This window comes from Chelonia mydas, chromosome 1, assembly GCF_015237465.2.
Source record: "Chelonia mydas isolate rCheMyd1 chromosome 1, rCheMyd1.pri.v2, whole genome shotgun sequence".
NCBI classification, from domain to species: Eukaryota; Metazoa; Chordata; order Testudines; family Cheloniidae; genus Chelonia; species Chelonia mydas.
The window spans coordinates 20733031-20745735 of NC_057849.1; the positions used below are offsets into that span (position 1 = coordinate 20733031).

Genomic DNA, 12705 nt, shown 5'->3' on the forward strand with positions numbered 1-12705 from the left:
CCCACACTCACAGATCCCCCCCTGAGATCTAGACACCCAGACACTGCCTTTATCCCCCACTCACAGACCCCTGGTACCTACAGCCCTCACAAACACCCTGACACTGCCCTACTCTGTCCCTCACAACCCCCTGGTACCTACACCCCTCACAGACACCCTGACACTGCCCTCCTCCCCCGCTCACAGAGCCCTGGTACCTACACCCCTCACAGACACCCTGACACTGCCCTCCTCCCCCGCTCACAGACCCCTGGTACCAACACCCCTCAACACACCCTGACACTGCCCTCCTCCCCCGCTCACAACCCCCTGGTACCTACACCCCTCACACACCCCCTGACACTGCCCTCCTCCCCCGCTCACAACCCCCTGGTACCTACACCCCTCACACACCCGCTGACACTGCCCTCCTCCCCTGCTCACAGACCCCTGGTACCTACATCCCTCACACCCCTCTGACACTGCCCTCCTCCCCCGCTCACAGACCCCTGGTACCTACACCCCTCAACACACCCTGACACTGCCCTCCTCTCCCGCTCACACACCCCTGGTACCTACACCCCTCACACACCCTGACACTGCCCTCCTCCCGCGCTCACACACCCCTGGTACCTACACCCCTTAACACCCCCTGACACTGCTCTCCTCCCCTGCTCACAGACCCCTGGTACCTACACCCCTCACACACCCCCTGACACTGCCCTCCTCCCCTGCTCACAACCCCCTGGTACCAACACCCCTCACACACCCCCTGACACTGCCCTCCTCTCCCGCTCACACACCCCTGGTACCTACACCCCTCACACACCCCCTGACACTGCCCTCCTCCCCCGCTCACAGGCCCCTGGTACCTACACCCCTCACACACACCCTGACACTGCCCTCCTCCCCCGCTCACACACCCCTGGTACCAACACCCCTCACACACCCTGACACTGCCCTCCTCCCCCGCTCACAGGCCCCTGGTACCTACACCCCTCACACACCTCCTGACACTGCCTTCATCCCCCACTCACAGACCCCTGGTACCTACACCCCTCACACACCCGCTGACACTGCCCTCCTCCCCTGCTCACAACCCCCTGGTACCAACACCCCTCACACACCCCCTGACACTGCCCTCCTCTCCCGCTCACACACCCCTGGTACCTACACCCCTCACACACCCCCTGACACTGCCCTCCTCCCCCGCTCACAGGCCCCTGGTACCTACACCCCTCACACACACCCTGACACTGCCCTCCTCCCCCGCTCACACACCCCTGGTACCAACACCCCTCACACACCCTGACACTGCCCTCCTCCCCCGCTCACAGGCCCCTGGTACCTACACCCCTCACACACCTCCTGACACTGCCTTCATCCCCCACTCACAGACCCCTGGTACCTACACCCCTCACACACACCCTGACACTGCCCTCCTCCCCCGCTCACAGGCCCCTGGTACCTACACCCCTCACACACCCCCTGACACTGCCCTCCTCCCCCGCTCACAGGCCCCTGGTACCTACACCCCTCACACACACCCTGACACTGCCCTACTCTGTCCCTCACAACCCCCTGGTACCTACACCCCTCACAGACACCCTGACACTGCCCTCCTCCCCCGCTCACAGAGCCCTGGTACCTACACCCCTCACAGACACCCTGACACTGCCCTCCTCCCCCGCTCACAGACCCCTGGTACCAACACCCCTCAACACACCCTGACACTGCCCTCCTCCCCCGCTCACAACCCCCTGGTACCTACACCCCTCACACACCCCCTGACACTGCCCTCCTCCCCCGCTCACAACCCCCTGGTACCTACACCCCTCACACACCCGCTGACACTGCCCTCCTCCCCTGCTCACAGACCCCTGGTACCTACATCCCTCACACCCCTCTGACACTGCCCTCCTCCCCCGCTCACAGACCCCTGGTACCTACACCCCTCAACACACCCTGACACTGCCCTCCTCTCCCGCTCACACACCCCTGGTACCTACACCCCTCACACACCCTGACACTGCCCTCCTCCCGCGCTCACACACCCCTGGTACCTATACCCCTTAACACCCCCTGACACTGCTCTCCTCCCCTGCTCACAGACCCCTGGTACCTACACCCCTCACACCCCCCTGACACTGCCCTCCTCCCCTGCTCACAACCCCCTGGTACCAACACCCCTCACACACCCCCTGACACTGCCCTCCTCTCCCGCTCACACACCCCTGGTACCTACACCCCTCACACACCCCCTGACACTGCCCTCCTCCCCCGCTCACAGACCCCTGGTACCTACACCCCTCACACACACCCTGACACTGCCCTCCTCCCCCGCTCACACACCCCTGGTACCAACACCCCTCACACACCCTGACACTGCCCTCCTCCCCCGCTCACAGGCCCCTGGTACCTACACCCCTCACACACCTCCTGACACTGCCTTCATCCCCCACTCACAGACCCCTGGTACCTACACCCCTCACACACCCGCTGACACTGCCCTCCTCCCCTGCTCACAACCCCCTGGTACCAACACCCCTCACACACCCCCTGACACTGCCCTCCTCTCCCGCTCACACACCCCTGGTACCTACACCCCTCACACACCCCCTGACACTGCCCTCCTCCCCCGCTCACAGGCCCCTGGTACCTACACCCCTCACACACACCCTGACACTGCCCTCCTCCCCCGCTCACACACCCCTGGTACCAACACCCCTCACACACCCTGACACTGCCCTCCTCCCCCGCTCACAGGCCCCTGGTACCTACACCCCTCACACACCTCCTGACACTGCCTTCATCCCCCACTCACAGACCCCTGGTACCTACACCCCTCACACACACCCTGACACTGCCCTCCTCCCCCGCTCACAGGCCCCTGGTACCTACACCCCTCACACACCCCCTGACACTGCCCTCCTCCCCCGCTCACAGGCCCCTGGTACCTACACCCCTCACACACACCCTGACACTGCCCTCCTCCCCCGCTCACAGATTCCTAATACCCCCCCAGACGACACTGTCTTCCTCCCACACTGACAGACCTTAGACCTGCCCCACACCACTACCCTCCTCTCCCATGCCCAGCCCAGCCCGACATTTCCCTTTCCCGTGTGACAGTGGCCCTAGCCCCCCCTCCCCAGCCATACTGCAGGGACACCCAGCCAAGGGGAGGAAGTGACCAGCACAGGAAGTGTACACTGTTTCTATAGCAACCCCTCTGCAGCAGCCGCCAGGGCAGGCACAGAGAGGAGGAGGAGGATGTGAGTGAGGAACGCTCCCTCCTGGCTGAGTGACCAACATGCCTACGAACGCGGCTGCTGCCTCTGCCACTCCAGCTGGTGAGCCTGGCTCAGCTCCTGCCCCTTCCCAGCACCTATGAAGCTGCTTCCTCAAGGGCTGGAGCCACAGGGTTCATGACTTTGCGGGGAGGCATGCAGGGTGGAGAGGCAGGTTATTCTGAATGCTCCTTCCTCCCCACCCTGATCTGTGTAGACTGGAAGCCCTACTCCAGCATCGGGTAATGGCATGTCATAGCACAGGGATGTGACTGCATGGCGTTTATCCTGCTTGACAAACTGTTAAAAATATGGTTAAGCATGGCCCTGGGGCGTCAGGACACCTGGGTTTTATTCCTGGCTGTACCATTGATGACTCACTAATAAATGAGGCTCACTGAGGTTCCTGATTAAAGTCTGCAAGTGGCTCAGACAGAGAGGTTATGATTGCTATTATCATAAGATCTTTCCTTCTGTGTGCACTGTGAAATACCCCCTTAGAGGTTCAGTGCGTAGCTGATTCATATTTTTTTTTACTAATTAACAACAACAAAAAAATCAAAGTCTCACCGTTGTTTCTCCTTCACGGGGTTCAGAATGAAACTATTGTTCATATTTTGAAATTTTTTCCAGATTTTTTTACCTCAAAAATGGTATTGAAATTTTCACCAAATTGGTTATTGATGTTTTTGTTTGCTGAAAACTGGGTTTTCTGTTAATGAACAATCTCTATAACCACTTTGATAATAGTTTCAATAAAAAATTCAATACAATGTGACAAATCGGGAGGTTAGCTGGGAAGTAGTACAGAGGTATTGGGCATCTGGTTTACCTTTACCCTTTCAGGTTACAGATCTCAGTATATCTGCAGTTTTAGGGGGCCACTGTCCATTCCATAGAAAATGGGGAGTGCAAACTTCTCCCTCTTTACCAATTAGGTGTTTCCAAGGACATGCCACAAGTCTAAATTCACCATGTTTGCCAGCCCTTCTGTGTGTTTGTGTTATGGAAAAGATTATTTAACCCAAACTCATTGCATTAACATTGTCAAAATGCCCACATGTTCTTCTCATTGAATACAGTAGGTCAGATTCTCAGCTGATGTAAATCAGTATAGTTCCATTGAGGTCTGTTGGGTTACTGTCCTAATGATACTGCTGACACTGTTTCTGAAAATAAACAAACAAAAACAAATAACTCCTCTCCAAAAGAAAACAAACCCCCCCCCCCAAAACCACCAGCCAAAAATAAGCCCCCAAGATTGTTGAGGCCTGGACCATCTCTTTGTTCTGTGCTTATACAGCACCTAACACAGTGGAGCTCTGGGTTCACAACTGAGGCTTCTCAGTGCCATTGCAATACAAATAAATAAATAGCAATAATATGCGGAGATAGAGAGAGGAGAACACTTGTTAGGGACATTCATGCACTTTTTACATAAATTGTGTGGTGATTTCCTAATAATACTTAGCATGTATATGCTTTAGCATCTAAAATTGCTCTACAGCGTTGAGTAACCATTATTATTCCTACTTTGCACAGGGAGAAATTGAGGCACAAATAGGTTAAGCCCCACATTCTAAAACTTGTGTGATCTGTAGCATTGGACCCTGTATCTGTGAGGATCCTCATCACCTTGGCAAACCTAATGAAATAACACAATAGTGCACTCTGATACCACTGCTGTGGAAGATGGTTCTTTGCTGACATCTTATTAGCCATTTTGGGTTACTTTTAAACTTAGCTGTCTGAGGTTAACTGTCTAGAACCATACATGGGCTCATACCAGGCCATTTATTTAGGTTTGCAAATTTTGGCCCTAAGTGACTTGCCCAAGGTCACACAACTAGTTTGTGGAAAAGCCCAGAAGAGAACTGATGTCACCTGATTCCCACTCCAGTGCCAGATTCTCTGGATGATACTGTCTGTAAGTTTACAGCCTGATCCTGCATCACCAAAGTCATTGAGACTGTTTGCCAGAAGTTGGGAATGGGCAACAGGGGATGGATCATTTGATGATTATCTGTTCTGATCATTTCCTATGAAGCACCTGGCATTGGCCACTGTCGGAAGACAGGATACTGGGCTAGTTGGACCTTTGGTATGACCCAGTATGGTCGTTCTTATGTTCTTGTCACAGATGTCAATGGGAGCAGGATTGCAGGCCATAATAACAAGCTGATGGCTACTGTAGAAATGCCATAGCTATTAGTAATACCAAGCAACACAGGATGATTAATAGAGTAAGTGTAGCCTAATGGATTGTGCACTGGACTGGGATCTATTCCTGGCTCCCCTGCTGGGTGACCTTGGGCTTGTCTCTCTGTGTCTCAGCTTCTGTAAAAATGGGATAATGATGCTTACCTCCTTTGCAACGTGCTTGGAGAGCTGCTAATTACAAACGCTATGTAAGAGCTAAGCATTTTTACTGGACAAAGAATCACTCTCTACAGTAGTTGTCATTCTGGTATCAAAATATGCTAAATGATAACTTGATGTTTCAGTAGGTTTGACCGTGTGATAAAGGTTCTCACAGACATAGCATCCAGTCCTACAGCCCTCATTCTGAAAAAGTTTATATTGGCTACTAGGGATGGGGAGTTTTGTCAGAGTAAAGATCAGGTTCATTATATTGCTGATGAGCATCTTCAAAACTAATAAACATTTCCATGTCAGCATCTTCTGATTCATTCTATGTTTCATGTCCCCACAATGTCATCCAAGTGGTTAATGACCCTTTGTTATTCTTCAACAGCTGTCAAGAAGAAGCCAAATTATGCTAACCTACATGAGGCAGTGAAAGCCGGTGATGTAGAACAACTTGCATCAATGGTAAAAAGCGGAGCCAGTATTAATGAGGTGGATTTAGTCCATAAATTTACACCTTTGCACTGTGCAGCGCACTCTGGAAGCCTGGAGGTAAAACATTTTTTTAGATCTAGGACACAACAAGGTTCTTATGGATCAATGCTTTCCTTCTCAGGATAGGAGAGACTGAACACAGGCTTGCAAGCTCATGCTGATCTGGCTGAATCAATAATCTCTTTGTCTATTTATTGCTTAGTAAATCCATTCAGCATTAGTAAAGCAGGAACTTATGATGCATATACACTTTAAATATGATGCAGAAATTAATATATTATTTTTCAGTTTTCTAGACTTATTGTGCCTTTTCCATGCCCTAGGCATGTTATATGTATTCAGTGTCACAGGATTTCATAGTACATTACAGAAAAACCCAGAGGAGACTTTCCCAGTCCTAACATAGGCTCCATTTATAGTCTTCCTTACAGACTCATGCCTTCCTCCATCCCTCAAGCAACCTGTTCCGTCCTCCTCCCCTTCACTTCAGGGAAAGCCCAGGGAAATATGTAACATTTACAGAAAATCCTAAAAGTAACCAAATCTGGGCTCTGGCCAACTAGATGAAAAGTGAATTTAAGAGCCACTGATTTCAACTGAGAACTGTGCCACCAGCCCAGTTCCCTCTTATACCAATGGAATCTTAGTTTGAGTACATCAGGTGACTGAAGAAGGACTTGACAGGACTGTAACCATTTAGAGTTTTACAGATCAAAATCAACACCGTGACTATTTACCCGTAAATCAGTTGACAACCGCTGCACCAGTGTTATGAGCTTCCAGAGATTAAAAACTGGGTTACCACATTCTGAACTAGCAGCTGTGTCATGTTGTAACCTCATGTGCAATGCACCGTAGCAATCTAACCTTGAAGCGACAAATGCATGCGTAACTATGGTAAGATCCATATACCAAAGGAAACTGCTTGCTAAATGCAAGTAATAAGAAATACATTGCTGCTTTCCACGTGTCCAGAAACCACCAGGGAGCTAACAAGACCCCCAGGTTTTTGGTCTTTAGAAACAAACTGTGCTCATATCCCATCAGTCTGGGCTGTTTCTATAATTTCTGCCATTTTTCCAATGATTCCCCCACCCTGTAAGTCAAGTCGTGGTCTTGTTTGGGTTGAGTCTCATCTAGCCAACCTTCTCCAATGCCCCAGTTAGAGAGACAATAGAGGAACCAGTGATGGAGCCTGGCTTAAACTGCTGCTGGAGAAAATGCTGTACACCTAACAAATAAAGTTTTATTTCATGCTCTGGAGGGCACCTAGAGTTGCTGGAAGTGACCATTAGAGCACAAAATAATACCTCTGAAAGTGAGGCTTGGTCATGGGAAGATGGGAGGAGAGAAAGGGTACCACAAGTCCAGGAGTTTAAACAGAAAAATGTAGGAAGGCAAAGGGTTGATATTTTTCTTTGTTTGCAATAAACATAATCAGAATTGTAGAGAAGTATGTTTGTGCCCATTTCTCCAATTTTTAAATGTATCCTTTCACTTTCATAGTGGAAAGAAACATTACACAAATAGCCCTATAGGTTACATCTTAAATCTTTTAAAATTGAAATGTAAAATTACATAAGCCATACTGTAAGATCAGTAGGGCATGCTTGGGTCCGCTTTAGTACGCTATTGGTACATTTCTTGGATGGATGAAGGAATGAAGCTGTAGCTTTCTAATGCAGCAACAACTTACTAATGCATGCTCTGTTGTGATTTATTGTAATAATGGAGAATTCCGATAATGCTTTGAAACATAATATAAACTGATAATTTGCAGTGAATTCCCTATTAGAACTGTATACTGGATCCATGATAATAACCTATATTTAAAACAAATGAATGTCTTTGTCTTTGTTTTGATTGGTAGTGTCTTCACTGGCTGCTCTGGCATGGGGCTGATATAACAGCTTTAGCTATAAGAGACTGGACAGCAGCTCACCTTGCTGCTATCAGAGGTCATGATACTTGTATGCAGGTAAGCGTAAATATTGACATCAAAAGTAAATAGGGCCGATCATCACCCATTGTGAAACTGTGACAGTTCACACCAGCTGAGGATTTACTCCAGTGTTCCGAAAAGAAGTGGTAACAAGATTCATACTGTACACCATGGTGGAGTTTTCAAAGCTGCATAGGATATTTAGATGCCAACTGGACATCTGTATCCCTTAGATCAGTGGTTCTCACCCAGGGGTCCGGGGCACCCTGGGGGGCCATGAGCAGGTTTCAGGGCGTCCGCCAAACAGGGCCAGCATTAGACTCGCTGGGGCCCAGGTCAGAAAGCTGAAGCCCTGCCGCATGGGGCTGAAGCCTGAGGCCTTGAGCCCCACCACCTGGGACTGAAGCCAAAGCCTGAGCAGCTTAGCTTCATGGGGGTTGCTGTGGCATAGGGCCCCAGGCAATTGCCCTGCTTGCTACCCCCTAATGCAGGCCCTGGCTTTTATATGCAGAAAACCAGCTGTTGTGCCATAGTTGGGCCGTGGCGTTTTTATAGCATGTTGGGGGGACCTCAGAAAGAAAAAAGTTGAGAACCCCTACCTTAGATAGCTTTGGAAACCTCAGCTAGATATTTTCAGAATTAGAAACATTTCTGATTATAAATAATACACAAGATAGATCTACCTATACATTATTATTATGTTCTTTATTGTTTGTACAGTGACAGTGCCTAGAAGCCCCAGTCAGGGACCAGGACCCCATTATATTAGCTGCTGTACAAACCCAGAATGCAAAGATGGTCTCTACCCCGAAGACCTTATGATCTATGTGTAAGGCAAGAGACAACAGGTGGATATAAGACAGAGAGATGGGGCAGCACAATATACTGGATTCATTGCTATGAGAGAAGACAACATCCATGTACTTATTTAATACTCCTTCCTACTTCACCCAGAAGTTACCCTGCTGACAGTATAAAGTAATCCTCCCAGGCGACATTTGCTATTTAATTTTGTAAACTGAATTTCTGCTTTGTATTTATTTAGGCCCTTGTAATGAATGGAGTAAACTTAACAGCTCAAGATGACCGAGGATGCACTCCGTCACACCTAGCTGCAGCCCATGGACAATCATACACTTTACAAACCATACTCCGGAGTGGAATGGTGAGGAAATTTTATCTTCTGCGGGGATTTTTTTTTCTTTTTTTGAGAAATGGTACACTTGCATTATACCATTACAACTCCCTACAGGAGGGCCAAATCATGGTATACTTTTGCAAACAAAAATGTCCATTGATTTGATGGGACTTAGGACTGTAGGATTTGACCTGTAGTTTAGTTATTGTGTGTGTGCTATTGGTGAGAGCATACTTAGTTTAAATTAATGTTAGTTATTTATTATGAGGCACATAAGGAAAATGATCCAAGAATTTAGAGAGAATGAATACTTTGGAAAAGTAGAACATTTCATTAGCTGATAGTGACTTAGTTAAATAGAGATCAGAAGCTTTTATTATCATGATCTTTTTCAATCATAATATTTTTTAGCTTTAAAAAAAGGCAAATTTATATCTAACATATTGTGAGCAGCAACATGGCCAGAGTATGTCAAAAATGTTATATATATAATGTGTGTTTATGTGTTTTAATTTTTTAAATAAAACAAAAAAATGTAGGGGAAAGTATGTATCTATATGCCTATAAATGGGAATCATTTGTTCATAGCATCTTTATTTAAAGTAACTTAAAAGTAATATAGGTTTTCATAACTGATTTAGTTACCTACTATAAATTCCTGATTTCTATTTACAAATGTAATCTCTGATGTACATGTTGTTTCCACTGAAACATAAAGGAATTAAATAAATGAACCTGCTGCTTTCGTTCTAGGATGCAAATGTTTCAGATAAGAATGACTGGAAGCCAGTTCATTATGCTGCTTTTCATGGCCGCTTGGGTTGTTTGCAGCTTCTTATTAGATGGGGAGCTACTGTAAATGACGTGGATAACAATGGAAATCTTCCAGGTACCTTGGGGAAAAAGAAGTCTACAGCTCTAACTTTTGGCTTTTAGTTGCTCTGTTATGTGAATATTTAGCAAATGACAAGTCATATACACTAGCAATATTTGCTAACAGATTTCACACAGTTGCCACAGTTATCTTCTAAGAATTGGGGGAATTTATGTTATCCATAATGCTGATGCATGGTAACTGTTAGCTAATGCTGACTTCTTTTTATGGCAACCAGTGATAAGTTTCATCAAACACATTCTATGGCACTTTCTCATTCCTATATCCCAAGTTGCAACTATTGGGCCATATTCTGAACTTGGTGGCACTGGAATAAGCCTGGAGTACCCCAGTGTTTTCATTGGAGTTATTTCAGATTTACATTTGACTGAGATCAGATTCTGGATCATCTGATTTTGTCCCAATTCTGTCTCTTCCCCATCCCTGGCTCTTCATCCAAGTCCCATTCTCATCACATACAAAGTTTCAGTCTCCATTTCTCAGGTGTCTCATCCTAGTCCCAGTCTCCTTGCCCAGCAGGTCCTAGGACTTGTCCAGATGAACATTTAATGCACAGCATGCTGGGGTGTAAATCTGCATCACACTAGCATGTTGCATACTAACTTCCCATATGGACTCTGCTGCTGCACACTAAAAATTCCTGAGTGCACTATGATCTACTCTGCTTTGAAACAGAAGTAGATCAAAGTGCACTAGGAACTTTCAGTGCATGGTGGCAGGGTCCACACGGACAGTTAGTGCATGGCAGGCAAGTGCGAGGTAGATTTACGCTCCATCTTGTCACGCACTATTTGTCTAAAAAAGCCCCTAGTCTCACTCCTTCAGAATACCTGTCCCAGTCTCCCCACAATGTCCAGTCCCCTTGTCCAGCTGGTCCCAGTCTTCCATCACCTGGTCTTCCCCGATCTGTCTCTCTCTCCACCCAAACCTCCACTCACTACCCCACGCACATTCCCACTGGCTCCCTGCTCCTAGCTCCAGTCTCCCTCCCCAGGCTTCTCATCAAGTATCAGTGTCATCCCCTGCCAGCTCCTTTTCCCAGTCTCTTGGCCCAGCCAATCTTTATCTCCCCTCCCAGGCTCCTTGTCCCAGTCTACTCCTCCTGCCTTTCTCCAGATCTGGTTCTTGTCCCCTCTGCATTTGAATCAGGCATCTTCTTCCTGTACATTGCCTTGGCCCAATGATGGGGGATCACTGAGAGCACAGGAGAAACAGTCTCCCAGTTCTCAGTTCACATATCTGGACCCAGAATCAGCATGACCTGCAGCAGGCAGGGAAAGTCCTGCTCAGCCCTGGATTGGAGCATGCCCAGTACGGACAGAATCTTCAGGGAATTTAGCTTCTAAAATCTAAGAAGTCTCTACTGAGCATGTGCAAACTGCAATTTTTTTAAAGGCTTATAACTTGGCCAAATTCGGGGGGGGAGAAGGGGCTAGAACAAGGTAAGGATGGCAAAAGGCATATCCCTGACACAAAGGCCACAGGCCTGCCTAATTTCAAATCCCTGCTCCAAAGTGTGCGAGTTATAGACCTTTTCAAAGAAAACCTTAACAGACTTTTTTAAATGGGCAAAACAACATAATTTGGCTGAAATTAAATGACAACAACAAAAAATCAGCCTGAGGCAGATGCCTGGCATGGAAAATTTCAGCCTAAATGGTTAAAGTTCGGCAAAGTTATAAGCAACTGAAAACAGGATCTTATAATAAGAAGTATCGGGCCACCTTGATAATAGGGAATCGGCAGTGCTACCAGCCCTACCTACAATATAATGGCTCCATTGAATTCACCTCTTCCTGGGAAACTCTGCATCTGCTTGGGTGAAATCCTGACTCCACTGAAGCCAATGGCAAAATTCTCATTGACTTCAACGGAGCCATGATTTCACCCCTTGAATTCTGGCCTTATGCAGCAGGCTTTTTTACTGCAGAGCCTCATAGAATTTGCATGGAGTGGAAGGCTGTGCACAGTTTGTTAGATAGTTCCTTTAGTTTACACATGGCAAGAATTTACTTATATGAAATACATTAGTGGTGCTTGAACTGGATATAATGTTTTAGCTATTCCAAGGGTAATAGAATTCTTAATTGAAGAGAAACCATTTTTCTTTACAATAATGGACTTTACAGTGAAATATTCCATCTTTCTGTCAGTAGCATATCAGCCATATTATATAGAATGTTTTCATGCAGTGACATTAGGTAACTAGTAAGTTTTTATTTGACATTCAGTTCCTCCTTCCCCTTTCCCACTGATGGGAATGGAAAACACGACAGTTTATAATGCAATGAGCATATTTTTTGCACTTCCATAGCTCATTTCATTATGGCTGCCAGCGCTCTTTACAAACATTAAATATTTAAGCCGTACAGTACCCTGTAACATCAGCAAGGTAACATGTAACCCACCATTACAAAGGAGCCACCTTTGGGGTAGAACGTAGCAGCTGCTGTACACAGCAATACTATACAACAATCCAGGACAGAAAAGGAATAGGAATTCTGTATAGAAATGAAATTATAGGGGAATTTATGATTTTATATTTAAAAAAAAAGATATGAAATTAGATTAATCTTTTGCTTGTTGTAAATAACTGCAC

The 12705-nt window shown here is 47.2% G+C and overlaps 1 protein-coding gene across 5 annotated transcripts in view; it reads left to right on the top strand.

The window, feature by feature from the left end:
- The window catches only part of ANKRD42 (ankyrin repeat domain 42), a 46796-nt gene that overhangs the window by 11558 nt on the left and 22533 nt on the right, over positions 1-12705 (top strand). For 3 of the 5 annotated variants that reach the window (XR_006285726.1, XM_043528288.1, XM_043528292.1), the window contains exons 1-5: positions 3204-3332; positions 6025-6188; positions 8002-8109; positions 9119-9238; positions 9965-10100. Coding sequence is in view for 4 of the 5 variants with exons in the window: in XM_043528288.1 (XP_043384223.1) it covers positions 3293-3332; positions 6025-6188; positions 8002-8109; positions 9119-9238; positions 9965-10100 (568 nt within the window). In the remaining variant the exon portion in view is untranslated. Of the gene's footprint in view, positions 1-3193; positions 3333-6024; positions 6189-8001; positions 8110-9118; positions 9239-9964; positions 10101-12705 lie in introns of those variants that run through there. The other 2 variants (XM_037900272.2, XM_043528296.1) reach the window with 2 other exon arrangements.